At 35.3% G+C, this 25,523-nt stretch overlaps 3 protein-coding genes across 6 annotated transcripts; 1 reads left to right on the top strand and 2 right to left on the bottom strand.

The window, feature by feature from the left end:
• On the bottom strand, positions 1–8,873 carry LOC143462115 (uncharacterized). Its single transcript, XM_076960158.1, has 4 exons — positions 6,743–8,873; positions 2,867–3,042; positions 2,545–2,675; positions 1–630 (listed from the first exon to the last, which is right to left on the bottom strand). The coding sequence occupies exons 1-4, from the start codon at positions 6,991–6,993 to the stop codon at positions 484–486; spliced, it is 705 nt and encodes a 234-aa protein (XP_076816273.1). The 5' UTR covers positions 6,994–8,873; the 3' UTR covers positions 1–483.
• A 299-nt stretch (positions 8,874–9,172) lies between these two features.
• LOC143461752 (DET1- and DDB1-associated protein 1-like) lies at positions 9,173–21,786 on the top strand. Of its 4 annotated transcripts, XM_076959607.1 has the most exons (6): positions 9,222–9,501; positions 9,590–9,702; positions 12,538–12,624; positions 12,749–12,800; positions 20,932–20,993; positions 21,101–21,786. In XM_076959607.1, the coding sequence occupies exons 2-6, from the start codon at positions 9,697–9,699 to the stop codon at positions 21,263–21,265; spliced, it is 372 nt and encodes a 123-aa protein (XP_076815722.1). In that variant the 5' UTR covers positions 9,222–9,501; positions 9,590–9,696; the 3' UTR covers positions 21,266–21,786. The 4 variants fall into 4 exon arrangements, with proteins under 4 accessions (XP_076815721.1, XP_076815724.1, XP_076815723.1 ...); XM_076959609.1 differs by lacking the exon at positions 12,538–12,624 and having other exon boundaries at positions 9,201–9,501; XM_076959606.1 differs by lacking the exons at positions 12,538–12,624; positions 12,749–12,800 and having other exon boundaries at positions 9,173–9,501.
• Positions 13,833–20,462, bottom strand: LOC143461751 (uncharacterized). The gene is made up of 20 exons (XM_076959605.1): positions 19,893–20,462; positions 19,631–19,782; positions 19,462–19,543; positions 19,285–19,375; positions 18,994–19,181; positions 18,808–18,903; positions 18,635–18,724; positions 18,435–18,536; positions 18,239–18,337; positions 18,041–18,173; positions 17,802–17,965; positions 17,516–17,700; positions 16,849–16,931; positions 16,679–16,773; positions 16,479–16,556; positions 16,250–16,401; positions 16,021–16,135; positions 14,881–15,006; positions 14,676–14,812; positions 13,833–14,555 (listed from the first exon to the last, which is right to left on the bottom strand). Exons 1-20 carry the CDS (start codon positions 20,190–20,192, stop codon positions 14,417–14,419), a joined length of 2,607 nt encoding a protein of 868 aa, XP_076815720.1. The 5' UTR covers positions 20,193–20,462; the 3' UTR covers positions 13,833–14,416.
• Positions 21,787–25,523: the final 3,737 nt, after the last annotated feature.

Raw genomic sequence — 25,523 nt, 5'->3', positions numbered from 1 at the left:
TTGTATTGCATTGTTTATTTTTCGCTATAACTGTGGGGAGCGAAAGTTAGGGTGCTAACCGTTGTAGTTATAGCACAATAAAACACGTGCTCACGAACAATTAACGAGCAGGAAATAGTGGCTAAGACAAAGGGCTTAAAACATGCAAGATAGCAATAATAGAATTGTGCTATAAGATGGTCGGTTAGCATGGCCACCAAACCCACATCTTTCGGGATGATCTTCAAATGACAAAAATTTTGAATTGCTGAATGTTTTACAAAATATTGATATATGTAAACAGAAAGCTTTGAATGCACACGCCGCTGAAATCAAACTAAAACATGCAACCAGCAGACTCCCTCGAAACTGCACCGTCCACTTTCAAAAATGGTGAGATTAAATGTTTAATAGCTCTTTTCCGAGTTTCCTATCCAGTGGTCGTGATCTATCTTGCTGAAAAGCTGTGCGGTAGATACTCAGACAGTGGTGACAAAGCAAACTTTAACAGCTCTTCGCAGAAGACCCAGGTGTTGATTCCAACATCATCAGTTCACACGCAACAATCTCTGCACCAAGTGTTGGAAGAAATCCTCCAAACTGTGGAACGTCAGAATGAAATTTATTCATGTGCCGTTGCTGAGAACTTACCTGAAATATATATCGTGCATTTTAGGAAGTAAAATCTCACAAACCAACACTTTTAAAAAGCTAGATATTGGGGCTTATCTTGACAGGCAGTTTAAATATCATTCAATGGAAACTCTGAGTATTATAACTATGCGTCTTAAATCAAGGGGTATGATGCCCCCTTACTTTTCATTCAAGTGTATAGATATTACTGTGTCAAATTATCCACCGATGGACTTTTTAATATTGCAAAACTAATAAAAGCATGTGATGCAAACAGGGAGCAGATATATTTTATTAGACTATGGGAAAGATTTGTCTGTTTCACACCGAAGCACAGACCAGTTACTGTAAAGGCACTGCAAGTCCAGAAATTTTGATGCAAACTAACATATTCACACATATTGCAACAATTTTCACCAACTCTATAAGCTTTGCTTCACCGAAAACAGGATTTGACATGTTTTTTTTCCATCTTAATTTTTTCCTTCTTAGCAAACTTTCCCTTCGAACCATTGTAATGCAGGAATACAAAGTTATGGCTACAGTTTTCTTAATGCTAACATGTATCGCTTCATTTTTGTTTAAAAATTTCGCTTATTGCTGGTACACAAAACAATCGTGCTCAGATTTGGAATCTGCGCAGTAAAGCAAAAATTTTTTTATTTGTTTGTTTTACCTGACAAGGGTAAGTCTCATGAAAAATACTGCACAGTGATAACGATTTAACAAATATTTAGTTCTACTTCACTTACGCATCGGAATGTAAGTAGTTCGATGTTTGAGAACAGCTAATTCGAAGTGAATATCAAACATCACCATAAAGCACTAAAACAACATCAAAGCTCATCTACTGTTCTTTTGTTTAATTCTAATTCCATCAAGCTGTCCTGTGACAGTTACATTTATGGATGATATTAACTCGAGGTGCGTTTTCTACAAAGATTGTTGTGAAAAAGTGGTCACTTGATCCGCTGGTCTATTTCAGGACGTTTTTTATCAGTTGTTGCAAGAACGAACAAATCTTCCAACACTTTCGACACTAGTATAACAATGACGGGTTGTAGACTAATAATAAGTTTAATAACCATAATGGATTTAGTTGTATATATTATCTTATGAAGCGGATCATGATTTAGTATAACAATTAAAAGTTTATCAATTGAGCAAGTATGTAGATTTCACAAGGGTGTAAATCGTACAATGACAATGGAACTGAAAGGCATTGAATGTAGCAAACTTATTCTTGACACAGTGACAGCAAATACAAAGTCGATTATTACCAACACAGCCCATGTAGTCAAAGATTAAGGCAAAACTAAATGTTACTTAACGCAGTTTCCAATGTTTCAGTTACTGCAAAATGTTTGAAACAGATTTGAACCACCCCGTTAATTTATTATTTAATTTAGATCGTAAGGAAGGGAGACAAGTAACAAGTTAACAACGCTGATCTAGTTCATGTTTCAAAAACGCAAAGCATTTAATTGCATCAATGTTTTAATGTGCTTGCTCACAGACATGGTTGAAACACGACAATAAATTTAGCATAGTGTCTTGCTCTTATTACCTAAGAAACAAGTATATAACACTACAATTAAAAAAATATAACAAGACATAAACAACGCAGGTGTCAATTAGAATATGTTTAAAGAATTTCAACAACGCTTCAATTTCCTAAAACGTCAATAGCTTTCCAGACAAACAAACAAACAACCTAACTTTGTGGAAATGATATCTGTACCAATGCATATTTAGCAATATAAATCCAATGTTAGCAATGCAAGATGGGAGGTCATTATGGCTTCACGGTGACACTACTTTGTTTTTCATTACTGTCTCTGGCTGTTAGCATTAGGATACTGGTATTTAAAAAAATATATTTTCAAAAACCTGACACCAATGTTTATAACCAATACTTTCTTATACTTTTACCTGAGAAAACTTTTGATCGCAGAAATTACATGAATACGATTTTTCTTTTGAATGAGTGAACAAATGTTTTGTTAACGATGACTTTTCGCAAAAGGATTTCTCACACTTGGAACATGCAAATGGCTTGATGTCTAAAAGCAATTTAAAAATTATGTTTTCATTATGGCAGAAGCACCTTGATACATTTCATCAAACGATAATAACGTTCATCAGTAACTTTGCAGTAAATTTTGCACTCGTGATGAGTTTCAAGTATGAGATGAACTTATCATAGTTTCTACTTACATGTATATGCATGTGAAATGGCAACGAAATAAAATACCTAAATGAATGTTTGTATGATTTTTCAAATTTTGTTTTGTCTGAAAATTCTTTCCACAGTGCTGGCATGTGAATGGTCTATTATAAACATCTCCATGAGTAATCATATGCACTTTAAGCGCCTGCTTTGAAAATAGGAATCTTCCACATATATCACAACGATAAGGCTTGATTTTCCTATGATAGCAAACACATAAATGTCAGGTTAAAATTGTTATTCTAAATCCTTCGTTTCATATATTTTGGTACTGACTATCATGCTTTAACACTAGAACGGCCGGAAAACAAGTTTACCTCTAACGGCCGGTGGTGTCGAAAACGACACCATGCTTAAAAATGTACTTTTTGATTTAATTTAGCGAAAAACTCAAAACTAAATACTTCCGTAATGAATTTAGGATGTATTTTGCTTGTTCAGTAGAAACAAAAACTAACATATCTACCGCAATTCGACCTTTGATGACGTTGCACACATTTGTAAGAAACGAAAAAAAAACAATATTTATCAGTTGAAACATAAACAATCATTATTCTGATGGTAGGTATCTTAACAAAACGCTAACTATTGCAGAAAAAGCTCATATGTTTCCCACACACAATGTGATAAGTCTTTTGAGTTTACAGCAGGACCCATGTTGATCTATTTACGTCGTGCAGTTTTTGCATTGTGTAAGTTTCCAGTCGCCGTTACCACACAATCCGCAAGTTGGCCTGTTGCAGTGACTTCAAACTGTAACTATATAATTTTACGACTTTCTTCCACACATTTCCTTCGCTTTCCAGATGGTCTTCTCTGCGCTGGGTTCACTTCTCTTTGGACCACCTGCTTCCGCTTCACCGCGTAAGCATCCGTCAACCCCTCCGTAAGCTGGAGTATGAAACTTCGTCGGCCGATTTTGCTACCGAAACATTTTCTGTGCAGAATCCAGGAATTTAGTTCTACTATGTCCAGTAGTTTTGTCCAAACAGCCAAAGGTCATCGTCTACTTGATGCATGAGTTGTGTATTTTCTCGCCGTTTGGTCGAAAACGTCTACGCCTACCTTGTTTTGTTTTGGCCTACTCTACAGTTTATAGCCTAGCTCTGCTAATAGCGTATGGCATACAATCCATACGTTGCACAAAAACTGTCGTGTGAATTTTACAGTTCGCCTTCGCTGCAAAGCAAAGCGAGTTTGTATTGTGCAAATGTACATGGACAAAGTACGTTTAGGATATCATAAACTCTCCGTAAAAGCTGTATCTAAATTAGATAAACAATCACTTGAAAAGATAAAACTGGGCTAATCTCAAGTATATGTTAGTTGCAAGTGCAATCGTGTGAAGTAAAAAAATGTTGTAGTGTACTGGACCTCTAAAACCATTTTGGTGTCGATTTCGACACCTCGGCCGTTGAAGGTATAACAGGTTGTAAAAAATAAATCGAAAATCAAATTTCGGTAAATGTTACACATCCGTACTCCTTTAAGAAAGTTAGGAAGCTACTGAAAATTTTATACCGTTGCAACTGCTTTTACTAAAAAAAAATATACATCAAAATTCAAAAAGTGTCAATTTCGACACCTCGGCCGTTCTAGTGTTAATTAGCCTTTCAGTTTTTAATTGTATGATAATGTGCATGATACACTTAACACATATAAATATTTATATATGTATACAGATTTTTCAATACATCAACTTTTAAAAATATAAATACAGTCAGACCTCACTAATTCAAACCCCGAAAAACCAAAATCTCTGCTATTCAATATTGCTGCTAAGAACAGATTCCTTACCATTCATTGTACTGCTTTTATCCAGAAACCTCACTGTCTGACTCTGATGCCGCAATTCACGAACAAATATTATACATCAGTAGAAAAACACCCGCTAATCCGGATCACGATAAATGCAACATATCTGTATGCTAAATTTTCATGCTTAAATTTACATTTTAGTTTTGTTTTAGGTGTAGTCATTATGTGCTCTTACATGGTCGCTCGATACACATTCAAATTCACTTAAAGCACCCAGTTCTCTTTAGTTTTGCAAAAATAAAAAGGCTATGAAAATTTAATTTATTGATTTTTCGATTTGCTTGAAGATTGTGGAGTAAAGGCATGTTTAGCATCTTGCGACCAGTAAACATAAAAGCTAAAACAAGTTTCATGAAAGACAGACTTTATCGAGAACCTGTGTGTACATATTGGCGAGCGAAGTTAGGTGTACATATAGTTTCCTGTTTGAATAAAATATTATGGAAGCTTGTATGTTTTACCATATGTATTGCAATGTATTAGTACTTTAGATTTATGAGAATTCATGACCAAAACTAAGCCACACTTAACACTTCCAAACTTGGAATCTCATAATTAGACAGACGGTTGATCTGTAAAAATTACCGTCGAACAGCTTATTGGTTAACCAAACAATACTGTCTTCTCAGATCTTGGAATGCTTTGTCTAACTAATTGACTAGCCAAACAGACTAAACAAAAAAACAAAAATTTCAAACAAATTTAACTTTTCTGGGTGTTTAATCCTTTATGCAGTTTAAATGTGCTAAACAAGATATGTTGATTCAAAAAGCAAAAACCGACCATCTCATATCCGACAAGCAGGTAAAGTTCGACAAAACTTTCTTGAAATATAACACACTACCGAAATGACATGAAAAAGGTAAAGCTAACCTTAACCAACTAAAAAACAAGATTCTTCTGTTTTGCGTGGATAATTTGTTAAAATCTTGCGAACTTAATTGTTGAAAATTCATTTTTCACTTGCAACTGAAGAGACACAGTAAGTGGAGCTCTTGCAGCAATCTGAGACATTTCAGAAAAACCAAAACCAGTCTCCACTACCACTTGCCACTACAGTTGAATCCGGTCAATTGCATTCTGGATAATTGCATAATCCATTTTATTGCATAAAGAGTGCAAATCCCAAACCACAGTCAATCATTTGTGAAGATAATACTTCAGTTAATTGCATAGCAGTTTATTGTATAATCCGCTTAATTGAATAAAAATGAAGATGATTTATTCGATTATTCAAAAGTTTTTAAAAGGTAAAATTGAAAACAACACGCACTAGGAGCACACAAGCAATGGGAAAGCCTTGTGCTTTGTACTGCGTTTTGTTACGGAACAATCAAACGAACAATTTGCTGATTAAAAACATTAACACGTGGTTGTCATTAATTATGCAGACACTAACATTTGTTCCGTTTTAGTTACATTTTAACGTTGCAGTACAGTACACAATTTGCAAGACACTGTGATTTCAAAATGACTTAAGCAGGAATAAGCGAAAAGATTTATCGTTATCTGACAAAACTCTTATCATTGGCGAACTTGACAAAAAAACATCTCAAAATGCAGTCGCCAATAAGTTTGGGTTTGTCGCAATCACAAGAGTCACCAATTTTAAAATCATAAGAAAAACTTGCGTCTGCACATTGTAGCAACGTAAACCTATCATGTAAAAGAGCAAGAAAGAATATTTCTGCACAATATTTTTCTTGATTAAATAATAAATTTTAAAGTTTTTTGTGTGTTCGAATGAGTGGACGATCGCATTACACAATAAATGTTAAAGTTTTTTGCATATTGACGTTTATACATGTGACCAGCTTTGCAATTCAAGTAAGACAATAGGTGGACTTTGCACTTTCACATAAACGCATAATTCGTTTAATCGCAGAAAAAGGCTTGGCAAATTGACTACGCAATTAACCGGATTCGACTGTACCGCTACTTTTACCGAATCTGAAATGTTCTTCTAATTCCGATTATTCCAAATACTTTGCTAAACCAACATTTTTTGGTGAAAAGAGGTCTGAAAGTGGTCTAGATTAACGAGGTCTGACTGAACCACGTTTTTTTTTCATAAAATACCACCTGTGAGATTTAGAATGAGATTTCAAACTTGATTTGGTAAAGAATATTTGCTTGCAACTAGAACAGGTAAGTTTTTCTTTGGGTTTTGCTTGGTTGTCATCTTTTACTATCAGTGATGAACTTGTAATTTTCGGTGTCCCAAAAGAAACATCACCAGCAGATGTTTCTATGTCTACTAATCTTGGTACTTTTTCATGTAATCCAGTGACAAACTTCACTAGATTTGAAGGGTTTTGCAAATTGAGAGTCATATATATATTAAATGCAGAAAAATCTATGATAAGTAAATAAAATACTTCAGCCTAACAAAACAAGAGTAAAAATTTAGTGTGTCATGTGACAGTAGGCCCATAATCTGCATCCACAATTATGTGGAAAGTTGTCTTTTTTATTCTCATTTACTGACTGACTGGCAAAATCTCAAACACTTGTCTCTTTGAAAAAAATTGCGTACTGCAAAAAAATTATGAACTTGATTGTAAAATTAATGCCTAAACGAAACAGTTTAGAAGTATACTGAATGGAATTACGCATAATTATTGGATGATATAAAATTTGTTGCTGCATGAATTGTAAAATTGTAGCATTAAAAAGAATGTGACAGAATGTTGAAGTGGCAAAGAGAAAACAACAGCAAAGTAATGGAGCATGTTGATATAACATCATAAGAAGGCAATGGCTTATCTCGTTGCTTCATATTTAGGTAAAAAGTAGTCAGGTGCTGTTATGGACAGAAGACTGTGCACTTTTCTATTGTCGACATACAGTAAAAGTTGTGAATGAGTGAAATAAAATTTGTTGAAATATTTGTATCATCTTGAAAACAATTTGCGTTAAGATGATTCTTGCATATTTTTAAATGTATATATTTAATTTAACTTTACTGCCAACTTTCTGTTCTCGATATTTTTTTCACGCACACATCAATAATGAAATCTTAGGGATCAATGTTAATGGTGCATGAGATCAATTGACCTGGAGTAACCCGTAGGCTCGCATACTCGCACTATTAGGAGGAGGATAGATTAAAAAAAATATTTTAAATTTTTTTTGTTAATATTTTAAACCATATTGGCGATGTAACACTCCGTTCGCTTGTATATGGATCATTGCACAAACCCATAAAATCGGCAAGGAAGCCTTTAACAGACTGAGGAAAGTCTTTCCATAACTTAAACTTGGCAATAATTCCTCATCGCTCGAGCCTCAGCTACCGATCTTGCCTTCCTGCAAGTTCCGATAGATACACACATTTTTTATTATTTTTTGTATTACCCGAGTGTGGAACGGTTCATCAAGACCACAGAACAAAAGTTAGTGTCGTTCAAAGAAAATACAATAGTAGCACAGCTCGAAATCTAGTTCGCATTTGGCCTTTGCTGGTTTCACCAAAGAGTATATATATATCCGAAAGTGCACAACCATAGAATGCATTTTGGTACTAGACTCCAGCTACTCAAATTGTGACGTCATCTGGTTGTGCACTTCTGCACTAGACCCATATAGGCTATCCTATTTAGTCTTTGGTTTAACCCTTATATAACGTATGCTTAAAGCAAAGTAAAACTCTCATGTAACGTTTCAAAACTATGTTAAGTGTGTTGTAATTTGAGTATAGTATACAAGTGCACAACCCCAGGATGACTTTGTATACCAGAACCCAGCTACTCCAACTGTGACGTCATCTAGTTGTGCACTTGTATACTAGACCCGTAAGTTGTTTCCGTACGGCGGTACGGGTCAAATTGGGGTGACAAATGCTGACACATATACGTATACGGATTGTTATATGAATTGTTTAGTTTCAATAAGTCGTAACAAGAAAAAGTAAACGAATAACGAAATCGCCAGCGTACCAAACGTTTAACAACCTGGACTGTTACTGTTATACCGTATCACGTGTAGTCGGTACTCAGTGGCTAGGTACGGATGACATTTTCATGAACCTATAGGCCTAAAAATGCTAATCGTTGCCAAAAAGGTTGAAAAGCACTGCTCTAGGCCTTACAGCCTGGGTCTTACCAGTAGAAGATTAAAAAGTGCGGGGAGAATAAAAATTGATTCCGCGTATAATGGCTATACAGTTTCATTATAATTGCGCGGGGATTTCCCACCCAAAAACACCAAACTTTCCAATCCGGACTATTTTTACGCCAGGATTGTTTTATTTAGGCGTAGCGCCTGTAAGTTAACTGATTACTGTGATTAGCTAACGATATACGGATCATTCTTAATCTTAACTGACGTCTTGCGCTATAAGCTAGAACTCACACGCCAGAAGCCATATTTATGTGGCGCGTTGTCATAACTGCGTCTTACTCACGATCCACGATCATAAGGAATACATGGAAGTTACAAGAATAAGTCGCAGGCATGCGTGACAATTTTTACGTCATAAGTCATAAATAAACAAACAAAAATAAGCTTTCTGTCAGGTGCATTACCAAGGACAAGGTTACCTTGAATTATAGTCTATACATATCCATATCGGGTTTGTAAGGACTATGCTTGAATCGCGTGCGGCGATGGGAAAAAAACAAACATGTTTGTATCGGTGCAATTGCTTGCGAATGTGATGACGTGCGGCAATCGCATTCAGTGTAAAGACAAAATCGCATGTCTTCGCATTCGCAAGCTGCCGCAAGTCATCGCAAATGACGTTTTTCGTGCGAATCGCAGTAATTGCCAGTGTGTATGCACTTTGTATCTGTTGAGGTGCTACGCCTGACACAGTTCAAAGCCTGTCAACGTTTTAATGGGTGAGCCTCAGGATTGCATGTAGGCTACATTCTACAGTTTATCATAATTTTTCAGTGTTTTAATATTAATTAATGCGATACTGCAAAGATTTAGGATTGATTTCAAGGTGAAAGATTGCCTGCTGGCGTTCAACAATTCTCAGGACCGCATTGTCTGCAGAGCAACAGCGCACCGTACTATAATTTTGTTGCACAATGACGGTAAGATATTTTGAATTAGGTTAGTCCTATAGTCAGATAGTCTAACTAACGTAGCGTATATAGGCCTTATATGCAGTGGGCAGTGACCTAGCTACATTTTTTGCTGTCATCGGTAAGTTGGCACTTTTTCAACTACAGTGTGTTTCCATTCTTAATTTGTAATAACGTTTTGGAGTAGTTCTCCATACTGCAGAGTTTAGCATCATAGTCGCACTCAATACTGCTTTTCATGCGCTTCATTGATGCACTTAATGACTTGGACAGAACTTACTGTGCACTCAATTTTCAATTGATTTAAAGATCGAATAAGTCAAGCTGTCTACATTACTGTGTAATTAGTAATTACGCACCTAAATGTGCACTTCCATTGTGTTTGAGCATTTTTATGCACCGCACTTGTTATCTTTTGTTGTTTGATGCTCCCACGATCTTGCTGAAAACAACCATACTCTGCAATCTGGGTAGAAAGAGAAAATTTTATCTTGCAACGAGCATTATTTTCATCACATCTTCCAAAGATTAACTCATTGCTGTGCATTTTTGCTGTACAAATTCGAGCTCATCAGCGATGCTCTTCATTAGTGTTATGGCAACCAAAAACCGGGATTCTGGCTCCTGACCGAGATGGTGTTTCTTTTCCCTTCCACTGGTGTACAGCATTAAAGTGATTTTCAATCATCTGTTGCTTGAAAACACCACCTGCTAGTCTGCTTATTTTGTTTTTTTCAACTTATGTTTGTGAATTTAACTGATAATGAGTTTAGTAGCCGTGCTAGTTGCTACCAGCGGTTATTACCTTGATTATTTTTGAGCAAGTTTTAGGCCTTTTCGGCTTTGCTGCTTTTTCATGTTCATTGGCAGCGCGTGCTAGTAGCAATGGGCTTGATTTTTTGTCCCCACCGCACTTTTGATGAAAAATAAATTATTGAATGATCTTTGCTTAATGTTATGTTATGCTTAATCCCCTGCAATTTATTGGCCTGTCACTACCACACTATAGGTCATCTCAAAACAAAAACGTTCTCCAAACATCGATTTTGAAAGTTGTGTAACTGGCAAAAATAAAATTTTGAAGTTTTTTTTTTCGAGTTTAATAAAATCCATCTATACATTCAGATTCAATTACAAAAACATGAAAACACAAATTGTTAGCAATATTTCCCTTGCTATAGTCGTCTAGTTTAGTGATTTTCAAATTTATTTCGCTCAAGGCACATAAGACTTCACACTACATAATTTTCACCAGGCCAGGCACATCTCATTGATGCTTTGACTTTTCCTATTGTGATGTATTAACTGATAAGAATTAAAAAATATTACTTGCAATGTGCATTCCGTGCGATGCAAAGGCCGAAGGTCAGTTTGACGTACATTGCGAATAAGCCAAAAAGTTATGACAACTGCAATACCGCAGTCTCACGGCATGCAGTTTGGGAAACCCTGGTTTAACTTTTCCGGTAGGTTAGAACAGTGTTTTTTTACCGTCAGTCTGCAGACCAGTACCGCCATGTAAGCTAAGTATTCTACTTTTTATCCCCAGTGATAAAGCCATCCCTATAGCAGTTTTAGTTTCAGTGCAATGTTTTTAACCATGAAATCGGAAAAACGTCAAGGAAGACTTTTCATGAAATTATCATGCATTCAATGTTCCATTTGCATGAATCGTAAAGGTTTATCCAGATAGCAAGTATGTTGAACTGGTTAAGTTCGTCATAAAATAAAATCGAAGCATCATTTTCCAATTATTTCTATGCACAACAACAACACACTTTTAAGCTCTCCATACTACAGAGTAAGGCAGTTTTTGCCAAGATCTCGAGTGTGCAGAACGAAAAATTTCGGTGTGACTGGGTGCACCAAATTTGCATCGTGGTCTTGGCCGAAACATGTTTAATGTGTATTGTAGCTTGAAGCCAGGAAGAGGAGACTGTTTTTGAAGCATATGTTTGTAGAATTAAAAGGACCCTTAGTTAATGACTTCTTTTTAAAAGATTCCATGTGAACTTGTCTTACCAAAGAACCAGCAAGTAGTCCTAGTGTGCTCGTGTGTAATGGCATTTTGATGAAAAATTTTCATGTGTTCACCTGCCATACTCTGTAATATTGTGTGTTGTTGATGTATCAGTTGCCATTGCAACTGCTTTTGTAATTGTTTTTTTTTTAATGCCACCAGTTATTGTGACGCTTAAGTTCTCGAGCGGTGAATGAATTTAATGCTATATACATAATTATTCGTCACTAGTTTGAATTGGTTGGGGTTGACGTTTTAAAGTTTGTCTGAACAGATCAGCAGTAACCATATTAAACTAAAATATATATTATATTGTCAAACTTAAGGCATTGTAGAAGACCGCCTCGTGTTATGGCTTCTGTTCTTTTTTACTATCTCATTTTCACATTTGGATTTCTTATTTGTCTCTTATGCTTTTAGCTCTCGTAGCTTTAGTATCTTTTTAAATGTTTCCATTTGTTGTGTGCGGCTTTTTCTTGCATGTTGGTTGGACTTTTTAAAGTTCACCAATCATCATGCATAATTAACTCCTTCCAAGTTTTTAATCTTGTTTAACAGACAGACAGTTCAGATATAGGTGCCTTAATATACCGCCCTGCTCAAAACCTGCATTTTCTATTTGTTGTTGTTATTTTGGTATCTTTGAGGAATGAGTTGTCATCACGGTGGCTTTGCTACATTGCTGAAAGTAAAAAAATTCAGATTAGAGCTCCGTATTCTGAATCTCATTAAGCTATTTTAAAATATTTTTTGAATGTAAAACTATTAGGAATTGCCAATAATACAAGCTCAAAAATTACATAATATTAATGTAATAATTTCAGAACTCTGGATGCTCATTGAAGTCTTTTCCAACAATTGATAAAAATAATTTTTCAAAATTTCAACCAGATTCTGCTGATAAGAAACCTGTAAGTTTTTTTTAATACAGTTAACTGATAAGCCAACAAAAAATTCATTTATACGTAACGTATGAATAGATGTATATACTGTGTGAAGTAAGTTATATTACAGCTTTTTTGTGGTTTTGCATAGGCTAAAAAGCTTTCTTTGTACATTTCAACGGAAGACAATACACCAGAACAAGGTAAAATTTGTGTTTTTTCTTACCTACTATATATACCAGTAAATCAGCAATAGCTAAGCTTACTTTTCAAACCATACTTACAAGCCCAAAAAGCTGCAGTAGGTTTATACACTGTATCTAATTTTGCCATACAAAAACCTTTTGATGCTCCATTTAAATTAGTTTTTAGAAATAGACCTGGTACTGTTACACAAAATTATAAGCAATCAGACTGTAAATAAATGCAAATTAGGCATTTTGCCCAACAAAACCTGTGAGTTACGATGTAATTGAAAGGCTTTTTGCCAACATATTTTACATGAAAATATGGGCCAGATACGAAAGTACCAAAACAGTGCTATTTTCTGATGTTGAAACACCCCCGTGGGCAAGTATATACAAACTTCAATTTTGTACGCTGGGTTTCGTTTATATGTCTCAACCTACTTAACAGTTAAAACTGCTATGAAAAAGCAGTTTAGTGGAATATGTGACAAGCCTAAATTTTGTGAAATTACGAACAAGTTTATGCCATTATGTAATATTAACATGAAACAGAAGTTTATTTCAAAATTACAAAACAATTTCATATTGAAGCGGCCAAAAAAGCGCAAGCCCCGGAACTTTTTCCCGTAGGTTAGAGGGTTCTGCTCTACATATTGCACTTTTCCTGCATAATTTTCGATCTTACCCATTGAATCATCCTTATTCGGACCCAAATCCCCAATTCTTTTATTGAAGTACAAGATTTTAAACTATTTAGTGCCAGAGTGGGCTGAGCCATAGAGGAAGCACACGCACAGACACATTTCCCTTTTATTACTGTAAAATCTGGTGTAAAGTCAAACCAATCTTTACATATAGATTTGAGCGAAATTGTTTTTCTTCAAATATGTTAATAACTGGAATAGCATTTATCTGATCTAATTGATATAGCATTTGTCCGAAAGGTAAGTGAAGAAAATGCTCAACTTAAAACTGAAACATGTGAAGTTGTGGACACAGCGAATACCTAACCTTTGGATGTATCGAGCAAACACCACGATGATAATGTCAATGTTAATTCTGGTGATATTACTTTATTAGTGTCAATGTTCCAAATCAGCATATTTGCATCATGAGACAAAACTGATATAAAACAGTGTGATCATAGTAACAAACTGATAAATCAACGAACCTGATTTTATTTTCATGTAATAGGTTAATTCGAAATATGTTCAAGATTGCGGTGGACAAATATTGCCTGATTTTGCAAGGGTTCTTGACCTTGACCAAAGTCTAAGTAGGATCTCTAGTTTGATATCTAAAATGTTGTCTAACAAATGGAATAGCCTAGTAGATCTATTAGGTTATGGTAATACAAATGTACACTTTTTATATTAATTTAGGTTGAAAGAATGACTAAGTAGTAAGCAATGATGTTGTTTTAGAAAGAAAAGATAGATTGAAACACATAATACATACGACATTGTGTGGTGGATGTGTATTTTTATTGCAAACACACAATGCCACCATGTGTAACCAATGCATATTTTTGAAGGATGTACTTCAGTTTTTATTGTCACAATGCCAAGGAGTATTAGGCACTTGCTAACAATGCCTTGCACACACATCATGCTCGAAAATTTAACTTCAATTTACTCCACACTATCAGCTGATTCATATAATATATTGTTCACCATCATTTTGGGTGCACTAATACCAACTGATGATGTAGGTTCAGATTTGATGGATGATTTTCTAAAATTTTCTTCCATGGTATTGCTTCTAGAAGTTCTGCCCAAAAAAATGTGTAGAAGATCCCTTAAAAACTAAATTTTCCTACATGACTGCAGTTTTACCAAGTTGAACAAGTTCAGTTTTAAATTATTACTGACTGTCATGGTGCGTGCATACCTTGCAGTCTGTGGAAAAACTTCATTGCTGTCGCTATCTCCATTGAATGTAGTGGACTCATAATCTTCATCATCATAGATATCCTCTTCTGGCTCTTCATCAGATTGGAAGTTTATTTGTTTCTTGTGGGCATTAGCCTTTGCAATTAAAGTGACAATGCAAGTAGAACTAGTTATGTTTACGTATTTACATGAATAAATCCTACTTTGTTTCCATTATTTTTGTCATTTGAAGCTGCTTGTATAGCATCTCTCTTTTGGCTACAACATTCTTCAATAGAGAAATATATGTGGCTGTCTCTACTATCTCTTGGTGCTTGTCGAAGTGTTCCCTGCATACAAAATTACAATGGTGGTATTCATTCATTTTTTATCGTCTGGTTGCGGCAACATTATTGAGTGTATATAGTTAAATATTTCATTTCTGTAAAGTGTAGTTGGCAGTACAGACGAATTCGGTTAATTGCATACCAGATAATCGCATAATGATTGTAAGTAAAAAAACCATAGCCAATCATTCGTTAAGAAAATATTTTGGTTTATCGCATACCGGTTTATTGCATAATCCGGTTAATTGAATAGAAATAAAAGCCATTTATTTAATTAACCAAAACCTTAATTAAATTCAAATGACAGAAACAATTGTTGTAAATTTTAAACACGCAATGCAAAAACGTTGTGTGTGTGCTGTATGCTCTTTAAAGGAAGCTGACATTTGAACGTACGAGAATGCGTTTTGTGTGTACTACACACTCTTGAAAGGAAACTGCCAATTGTGCGTTTGTTTCATTTTCCTTTGTTCTTTACATCTTTTCTTAAACGCCGCAGATTTTTGTAACTGTATCGTCAAATGATGAAACCAATAACCAAAGAGAAGATTTATCGTTGTTAGACAAGATCCTAGTCATCAAAGAACTTGAAAAGAAAACATCTCAAAATGCAGTTGCTAAAAAGTTTGGGATGTCGCGATTGCAGGTGTCACGAATTTTAAAAGCAAAAAAAAAGTCGACGATTACAGTTTGGAGGGGTGGACATGGATACATTTTTTCGCTTAGAAAAAGAATTGCAAGAGAGGATGCAGAAAAACAATAAACAAACAACAATCGCCAAGTATTTTACATGATTGTCGGTAAATGTTTTCCTCTGTGTTTTTCTTTGCGTGCTTATACTATTTTCACCAGTTTTAAACAACATGCAATGCTCAAGAAAGATTTCCGATCAAAGGCAACTGCCGATTTACTAATTTCGAATAAACGCATAGTCCGATTAATCCCATTAAAAAGTTGGAAATTAAAAAGTCCCAAATTGACTATGCAGTTAACCGGTTTTGTCTGTAATAATATTACTTGATGGCTGAAGCTTTCAGAAACTTGTGAAGATTCTGTTGGTTCGGCCTGTCTTGACCTTATGCTTTGATTGGTTGAACCAATTGAAAAATCATAAGTTTGATTTCGCATGACACTGCAAAGAAATAGTAAATGTATGTAGCATTACCAATCTTGCTTGTTTAGTTATATACAGGTTTGCAAATTGTGCAGAGTAGTGCTGCCAGTGCCACTTAAAAACATTAACTACCCAGAATTATTTCTGTCGCTGATGGTTCCATGTATGCTACTGGTACGGTTTTTTAGTTGTTGTCGACAACATAAGAATATTCCAAATAGTACCAAAATAATAAGTAGTCCTGATACTGATGCCAGTCCAACAATTATCCATTTTGCCATCTCCTGTTACCACAAAAAATGCTGCTTATGTTGTTTTCAGCAAAAAAATGTTTGTAAATGTGTCAAAACTTTATAATTACCTGGGTTACCATTGGATGTTGAGGTTCATTAGTTTCAGCAGTTGTGGGAACTGTAGTTGGTTTGTCTTTCGTGTCTGTCTGTGAATAGATTTATATGTGTTTCAATGGCATTTTTTCAAACTGCTAGTACTCTGTTGCATTTTTTCATTAGGGTACTAGAAAATTGTTTGTAATTCTAAAGCACAATCATGAATGAGAACCTTGTAATTGTTTTTTGTGAAATGGTTGTCATCATCTTCGGTAGTACTTGGAGGGAGTTTCGCAGTGGTCAACTGTTCAAAGGTAGACGCAACACCTAGAATTACAAAAAATAACCTTTGTTGACCACTGTTAAACAACTTTTTTGATAAGTTTTGGTGGCAATACCTACCATTCTCTGGCTGTGTGGTTCCTTTTTCGATTTTTGTTGTTGGTTTGATTTGTGATGTGATCACATAATTTGCTTTAAATCCTCTGTGTAAAATAAGGAAGAACTACTATTATAGACATGTTTCTGATCACTTAATGAAAGTGGTTTACTTTTAGTATTCAGTTTTGTCTAGATAATACGTTTTGTTGGTTTGTATGTTCGATAGTACGTTTTGTTGCTAATATTGCACTACAAAGGCTTTGGCAATCGCTAAAAAGTTCCAGGAGATCACCACAAATTTTAAAGACTAGTTGCTAGTTTTCTACAGTTCAGTCGTACTTGTATAAAGTGACAGATAAATGTGGATAGACTATTTTTCGATCCCACAAAACACTATACAGGAGTATGGTAGTTTATTTTCTGAATGTCATTTGAACAACAAGTAAGTAGTTGTTGGCTGGAGTATTTCGGCAGCTAATGCAGCCACTGGAAAAGATTGTGCACATCAAGGCTTGATCAAGCCTAAGTTCATTTAATCAAGCTTTCGTTTAATTGCTCTTGGTTTTAGTACATATTTTATGACATTTGGTTTATGCCACAATTTAGATTGCAGTTAGTTTTAATTTTGGTACCGGAACATGGTATATAACAGAATTTACTTTACATCTAAGCTAAGCTGTTTGCTTACTTTCCTGAGTTTTCTAAATCCGACACAAAATGCACTACCATTACTCCACTGTGTGCTACTAGTGGTTCTATATAAGCACGATTGCAGTATTTTCCAACCAGGTGCTGGCTGTTACCATCGAAAATGGAGACATAGTCATATTGGCAGTCATCATTTTCCTCAATGTACAAGTCTTGGAATGTTATCTAATTACAAATATTACAAACAAGAATGTAAAAAAGAACTAGTTGTGTTGACTAATATCTCAGTTCAGGCTACCTTAATGTTTCTATGTATATTTCCTTACAGTAATGTCTTCATTTGGTCCACTAATAATATTCCATTCGCAACGTAACCCATCAGTGTAGGGTTTTGGATAATTTAGTGAAGTTATTGTACCACTAGGACCTCTCAAGTCTCGTTTACCGCCGCATCCCGATGCAGCTACTGCTTCATAATTTGCTGAAAAGCCTGCAATTGAAAAAAGTTTATGTTATTGTTGAGTTGGCACTGTAAAATTTGGGTTACAGACTTTTTTAATTGTACCTTTTGCTGTTATGCTGCTATCGCTTCGAAAAATTATTCTTGTATGATTAGTGTCTGACACAATCGTTTTAGGTTTACCGCTTCCACAAACTGTTAGACTTTCCAGGTGCTTTTCTTTTCCCAAATACGTTATCTGCAAAATTTTTTGTTATTTTTTATATAATATTTAACCATCTTTGATAAATTTAATAACTCTACCTGCAAGCTGTCTGAAGAACAATTCTCGCCTTGTTCTAAATTTGGAAATAATTCATTCTCAGATTGCAAATGCAGCTCCAGAAAATGAATTTCAATAAGCTGCAGGGAAAAGTGTAACTCACAAAAAAGAGAAGTTACATAATTTATGAAAACTATTATTTTTGTTTTGTTGTACTGTAATGATGAAATACTGCACCTGATCTGCTTTTGCCACCACATCCCAAATGCAGTAGGCTTGATTATAATAATTTTCTGGGTAGTTCATTGAATGGATAATTCCAGAACTTTCTTGTAATAACTAACGTAAAAGGCAGTTTGTAACTTACAACATTTTATCAATTAATCATTTGCAGTAAAAAAAATTTAATGTAATTTTTACTTTGTTAAGCTATTTACCTGTGGCCCACCACAGCCCGATCCATTTACAAATTGATACGTCGCACGAAAACCAGTTTCTCCTTCATAGTGATCAGTCATAAATCTTATCTAGTCACATTTAACTTTGCTTTTATCATGGTCTTTCGCTTGTCCAGTTTTTTAAAACACCTTTTCTTAAAAAGTTAATTTACCTTTAAAATATTTTCTGTGGAGTAAATATTTTCAGGACCTTTGTTACCGCAATATTTTCCAACAGATCTTTCCACATTTTCTTTGACATCAAAAACCTAAATTTGGTAATTTTTACATTTCTTTGCATCAGTTGGTGAATGTTCCATTCCAAATCTACATCTTCCTTAACTTGCAGTCAAACCTACCTCTACATGTTCCAATATACAGTTGTTAGGCTCCAAAGAAAATCCGCTATCAAATTTCAACACTATGGTGAGATCCTGCGGTGCTATTATATCCCATTTGCAGTTGGCATTGTTGTCATATTGTCTAGGGTAGTTCATGCTTGAAAAAGAACCTCGCGGGTTGGTTAAAATTCGTGGACTCCCACATTCTGAAGCAAAAGTATATATTTCCTATACTATGGTCTTTTGTGACACATATGAACTTATGACTACATGTGAATTTCTCGTATGTTATTGCTTCGCAATACTTACTAGACTGTGCTTCAATCTTACAGCCCAAAATTTCCAAGCGTAAAGCTAGATAGTGGCTTTTGAGTATCGAAGCAGGCGAGATACGAACAATCTGAAATATAAGCATTGAGTTCAAATGCAGCCAGTTTTTTTATTACTTGATGTAGTATGTGATGCTAAATTTGAAACCATCTGTACCTGTGCTTGAACAGCTTCTTGAAACATCTGTGTTACCACTGAACTTGCATCTGTATTTCCTGGAAAAATTACAGGCTCGACCCTAAAATTGCAATATGAAAACCATGCTATTCATCTTGCGTTGTCAGTAGCAAGTCATATTATAATCATAGTAAACACTTTTTATTACCCATTTGGATGAGAAACAATATCCCATGTTGACTGCGTTGGGTATAATTTGAATTGGACTTTGTATGCTGGTAACCAGGATACATATTGCATTGAAAGAGGCCAGCTTTGTGTTTTTATTCCACTGACATACATTATTTTTCCAAGATCTATCTGCAGTGAAGTTGCAAATACAATTAATGGGACAATCTCATAAAACAGTTTATCACAATATATGATGTGACACTCAGCCACAAATATATGTGTACTGTATTATTCTCCACCTGTATCCATGCTTCTTTACTTGCGTGTGTAACCCATACACTATCACCATTTAGTCTTGCATGTTCTTTGCCGTAGGGGCTTAGGCTACTAGACACAGTTATCTGATCATCTGATATGTCTCCACTTTCCATGCCCAGCTTTTGATCGCATTGTTTATTCTGTAGACTTGGTGGTGGCAAACCATTGAGTTCTGTTATTGTTGGTTCATCTAGGGGATGTTTGTCACTGATGTCTACCCTTAGACCCTGAACTAATGCTACGCACACCACAAACAGCAACCCAGTTATTTGTAAAAGCATGATCCAGTGTTGCCTTTTACACTGAGTTTTTCTCTATTAAGTCGTTCGGTTTTTGTCAGTTTGTAGTCTTCACGGAGTGGCCAGAGGAAAGTCAATACAAACATGCATCTACTTTAAAATGTAACTAGTGGATGTTGTCACTTGTTTCTGTGATGTTGGCCTCTTAACTTGTAAGACATTAGCCAATCTTCATGCATTAAGAATACTGGCCTTTGATGCTCAATAGTTGTTTCCAAACTTCTACTTCTGATTGCATGCACCAAGCCTCTTGTCCAGGGATACTGTGGCAAATCCATCCAACAGACATTGTGTTTCCGGAAAGAAAGCAATTTCTTCTCAATAACTGTCTACCTTTTTATTGTTATGTATGTTTTGCTTGCAATAAAGCCCTATAGGAAGTAATCGTTGGAGCCGCGGGGACGGCAGATGTAGAAGTACCAGTTTACCAGATGTTTGTTTTGAATTAAGTTCAAGAATTCTTATTGTAACAACCAATTTAACTTTTTTTTGCAGTAGGATGTATACTTTTGGTTTGATATACCAGTATGACAAATTATTTTCATATTCCTATTTTAATTTTTGTATGAAACATATTGTTTAAAACTATTATGTATATTTACTGTAAGTGGAACATTAAATCTTACATAAATGCAACTTTTTGTCTGGTAGTTTATATGGATCAACTCATGTATGGATCACACGATTAATAATAATAATCTAATCATTACTCTACTTGCAGTGATCAAGAAAGATCGAAGTAATATTTTGCTGAGATACCTTTACCAGCAATTAGATAAAAAGGTTTGTTTTTACGCCATTCTCTGTTAGTAGTGCCCAGCAGATTATAACATGTCATATATAACTTCATTATGACAAGCTAATCATGCAACACCCAAACTTATATAAAGAACAAAAGCGATGATGCATCCAAGCGAAAAGCAGCTGAAGGTAGTTTGACCAATGAAATTTCCACCAGCGATGACGAGCCCAGAAGAAAGTTTGCGAGATGTTCCAATTCTGCTCCGTCGTCGAATACTGACGACACTGTAGAGTCTGCAATGGAAAACAGATGAGAGAATGTACGTTAGGGCGACAGCTTATGAACGTTAATATGCATGGCACAACTGGCCAGAGTGAGTATGCTGGTGGTTTGGCAGCGTTGAAAGTGGATTGATTTATTTTGCTTTTTCGGTTTGAAATGAAAAAAATGTTCCTAACACTTAGCCCTGGTTTGTTAGTGTCGATTTTATCTCGAATTAAATTTCATTCTTATTGTAATTATACGTTATGATGACTTGGCTTTATGCAAAAGTAGTATTAAGTGTCTGTGTTGATTTATAGGATACTGAACTGGATACCTGATTTTATTTTATCTGGAATAATGATCATTTATATTGATAGAGTTTTTGTGATTGCCTTGATACCGCATACGCCCGCGATTCATCTCAGCGTGTTCCTCTTTATTTAATGTGCTTGTGTTTCTTTCTTTTCACTGTTAATGTCCAAGTTGTGACCTGAAATTTTAAATGTTTTTGTCACATATCGGTTTATCATACACAAATATAGCGTAATAAAGAAAATATCATCCATATTATTATTAAATTTCTTGCATTAGTTGCGGTTTTAGACGACTTTTTAGTAAACTGCACTGGTCATTTTCCACAAATGTTGCAAACCTCGCAGAAACAGATGTTCATCAATGAACTTGCATTATTTATTTTCAGTTAGAAGCACTGCCCTGAATTAATGCAAAATCAAACATTTTTCTGAAAAAAATATCAACCAAGCTGGAGCCGTGAAATTGTGACAACCAATGTAACGCAATGCATAGGGTGACGTCAGCAAAATTTTGAAGTGAAATACCTTGACTTGAATCCAGGGTCGACGTAAGAAAGGGAAATGCGCCTTCTACCTTATAAATTCTTTCCCGTTCAAGGTTTCAAGTCGAAGTGCAAAGGACCCCTTAAAATATTTTTAGACGTTTAATATGGTGACATCGTAGCGCCTTATTCTCAAGCTGTTTGCGAAACTAATGTTGCCCTTTGGTTGATCTGACATGGTCCATGCAGATTCGTTTATTAACTCTCAATTAAGTTGTGCTACACCACATGTACTGATTCCATAAATTTTCGTTTGTCAAAAATCATAATTTGGTAGTGCTTACCTACTTTTTAGTCGTGTTTTGCTTTACGTCGTTATGGACTGTACGTTATACCAATTGGCGGAAATTTCTGTTAAATCCATTTTAGCATTATTCGTTATTTTGAAAGCTGTTATGTTTTGGTTAACGTTTTAAAGGAAACCTCACAATTGAACAACTGTGATTGTACGTGGTTACAAACTTACAACGACATTTTGTTGAATTTATCAATACTGTGCTGCCAATATGTCATAATAAACCAGTAGATAGTGTTGACCAGTACTTGAAGTTTCCTTGTAAACCAATTGGGCTCCTAACGCAGCTATAGTTTGAGCAATTTGTCACATGACTCATCAATTTTATGACGTCATCAATAACAGCAAAAATCTCGCCCCCCCCCCCCCCCCCCCCCCGAAATATACTTTCCGACTACGCCACTGGTCACACCATCTTATCTGCACTGCACGAGGCTCTATAATGAAATTTATCATTTTATTTACAACTAAGCATGAACGAATACGTAAAAAACAAGCAGGCTACTAACCGTAAAACACAAACCCACAACAGGTAATTAAGCAAGTATCGTGTTTAGTATAGTATAAGTTATTAAAACATTATATCAAGTACAGATGTGAGAACTCGCCCCAACGTCACAATTCAAATACAATTGCAAATGGTGGCTGGTAGAAGCACGCAATTAATTGCTAAACTTGCAGGTATTCTCCCAACATACTAAGCAATAAAACTGATAATGAAAATTCTATTACGATATGTTAAACTAATATTGAAGCTGTATGCTTTTCACTGTCTACCTAACCTCAAAATAAGAAAAAAAATAACTGTGATAAACTTGTCTCGTATGACAGCTCTCCTCCTTTTGCCTTATTTTTCGTTTTAGGTCGAAAATAAATGGCTTTCTGTGAATAGGATATTGGTAACGTAAATATAAGCATAAGCCTACAACCTGATTTATCCATTTCTGGCCCTTTTGCACATTCAGTATAGAATGTTTTGCATATTGATTTTTGAATAACTTTTTTCACAAATATAAAAACTGATTTTAAAACGATTTGAAATAATTTGTTTTGGGACTCGAGTCAAGTCAACGGAAATTTCTTTGTTAACACGAGCCAAGTCGAGTCTTTTAAGCACTAAAACTCAAGTCAAGTCTTCAGTCTTCAAAAACCTGTCGATTCTTTCCATGTTGGATATAGGCTATTTTCGCTATAATTGTTGTAGTATAACACATTCTCTCAAATGGCAAAAACAAATTCAGAAATTTGAGCAAAATATGAGCTAAATTATTTTTTTGTTTTGGTGCTAAGCAGCACAGGGTCCCGAAAAGCGCGGGACCCAACGCATTGCCCTAAGGCCGGTATCCCGCCAAATTTTTCTGGGCATTGTGACGTAAAGATTTGGCGTGACTCAGGGAATTTTTTCCGCATAAAAATCTCGGAGGTTGTCCTCGGGTTCAGAGAAAACTTACAAGGTTACCAATTTAACTTACAAACACGAAAACAATACATACAAACTCACCCGAAATCGGCTGCAAGGTTTTTGGTCGGAAAATTTGCGATGAGTCATGCAACATTTTTACGGCACAATATAGCGGAACAAATTTCACACGACAGCGGCCCATCTTAGAATCACAGTTTTAACTGAATCAACTTAAATTGGCTCGACTAGTCTACTTAACTTGAGTTACAGTTGAAATTGACTTGACTTGACTGGAATTAGAAAAAAGTGCTTTGATTAGTCTGCAACAATTAAAGCGGACAGGCAAGTTTACTGCTCGGTAGCCGAGTGGTTCGAACGCTGGCCTCGCAATAAATGCGGGTTATGTTCAGGCCCGTAGCTAGCATTCAATTTAAGTGAGGGCACACGAAATTTACAAAGGGGCACAAGCTTAGCGCGCACACGCAAATAACAAGCTATTAATTTTCAGAATTACAACAGCTTGTACAGTTACTTAGTCAAAATGAGAAAAAGCCTTTGTTAAAATCAAAGATATAACCTTCAAAGCATAATATTTTACAGTAATTCTAGCATTAGCATCACAAACAAGCAAACTACACCAACTTAAATCACAAAGCATAAACCGTACGTCAAAAGTAAGAAAGCCGTTTCGTAATAAACATCACAAAATGCGGTAGTGCATAGTTTACGTTTGCAAAAGTCGCCCAAAAGCAATTATCGCAAAACGTTAACGTAATGACACCATACTGTTATCCCAACGATTGTTTATATAATATTTCAGCCACCATACCGCTGAGATCAAAAACATGTTTTTTTTTGTTTTTTTTCTTAAACTTATTCAAAAACTTCATATAGGCCTATAAGTTGATTTGTTAAATTTTTCTCTATAACGCCAAAGTAACCACAACGCTCCTGACCCATTGATATTCGGTGTACGTACGGTGGAAGAGCCCGAGAAAGCAAAGAAACACGTGCTGACCAGTACTGGCCTGTCGCACTTTCGTAGAATCGCCAAATGTTTGTGAACATACAAACACAACAATAATGAAGGAAAAGAGGCTTTGCACCGATTAAGTATAGCTTTTGTGTTTTTAAGATGTTTGTAAACCATTCGCTCGTAAAAATATTTATGTCAATACTATAAACTGTTTTGCAACTACTGTTTCATCAGCCAAAGCCGTGGCGAAAAATCAAAAAAGCAATAATTTTTTTAAGTGGTTTCAACTTTTCTATAAGTAATAAACTTACAGCTTTTTATTAACTTTTTCTGGGTAACATAGCAAATGCCAACTCGGTTTAACGTAATAAACAAGAAAGGAGACAAGATATGCGTTAAGTTGTTATACAAAGACATTTTGTTACATTCGCAATAACGGTAACTCAGTTTTCCAAATAACTCTCGGTTTTAGTAAAACTAACTTAGAAGTTTTCGAAATTTTGAAAAAGTTATGTAAAGTTTGTGCTTAATCGACTGCCCACGTAAAAAAATACAGCTAAAGAAGTTAGGTTTTCTGTTCACATCAGTCAAAGGTGTAAACCTATTCAGAATTGCGTTGTGAGGGGACCAAAAGTTTTTAAAGAATTTTGGTGTAAAATTCCCGTGTATGCCCACCTCGCTCAAAATGCGCAAAAAGCAAAATTTCGTTTTTTACGCCACATAAACCGCTTAAAAACGCTTTCAAACGAAACGAATTCTCATATTTATACAGCTATTA

The sequence above is a fragment of the Clavelina lepadiformis genome, chromosome 6, assembly GCF_947623445.1.
Source record: "Clavelina lepadiformis chromosome 6, kaClaLepa1.1, whole genome shotgun sequence".
Lineage (NCBI taxonomy): Eukaryota > Metazoa > Chordata > Ascidiacea > Aplousobranchia > Clavelinidae > Clavelina > Clavelina lepadiformis.
This window is presented reverse-complemented; position numbering and strand designations above follow the sequence as displayed.

Coding starts and splice junctions, on each gene's coding strand:
- LOC143461751 (XM_076959605.1), bottom strand. CDS start 20,192: ATGCTTTTACAAATAACTGGGTTGCTGTTTGTGGTGTGCGTAGCATTA. Junction 18,904..18,993: donor GTATATTGGAACATGTAGAG/GTAGGTTTGACT, acceptor TACCAAATTTAG/GTTTTTGATGTCAAAGAAAA. Junction 18,174..18,238: donor GTTCTTCAGACAGCTTGCAG/GTAGAGTTATTA, acceptor AAAATTTTGCAG/ATAACGTATTTGGGAAAAGA.
- LOC143462115 (XM_076960158.1), bottom strand. CDS start 6,993: ATGACTCTCAATTTGCAAAACCCTTCAAATCTAGTGAAGTTTGTCACT. Junction 3,043..6,742: donor TCTCATTCTAAATCTCACAG/GTGGTATTTTAT, acceptor TTGCTATCATAG/GAAAATCAAGCCTTATCGTT. Junction 631..2,544: donor GCGATCAAAAGTTTTCTCAG/GTAAAAGTATAA, acceptor TATATATTTCAG/GTAAGTTCTCAGCAACGGCA.
- LOC143461752 (XM_076959606.1), top strand. CDS start 9,437: ATGCACTTTGTATCTGTTGAGGTGCTACGCCTGACACAGTTCAAAGCC. Junction 9,502..9,589: donor GCCTGTCAACGTTTTAATGG/GTGAGCCTCAGG, acceptor GATACTGCAAAG/ATTTAGGATTGATTTCAAGG. Junction 9,703..20,931: donor AATTTTGTTGCACAATGACG/GTAAGATATTTT, acceptor CTCTACTTGCAG/TGATCAAGAAAGATCGAAGT.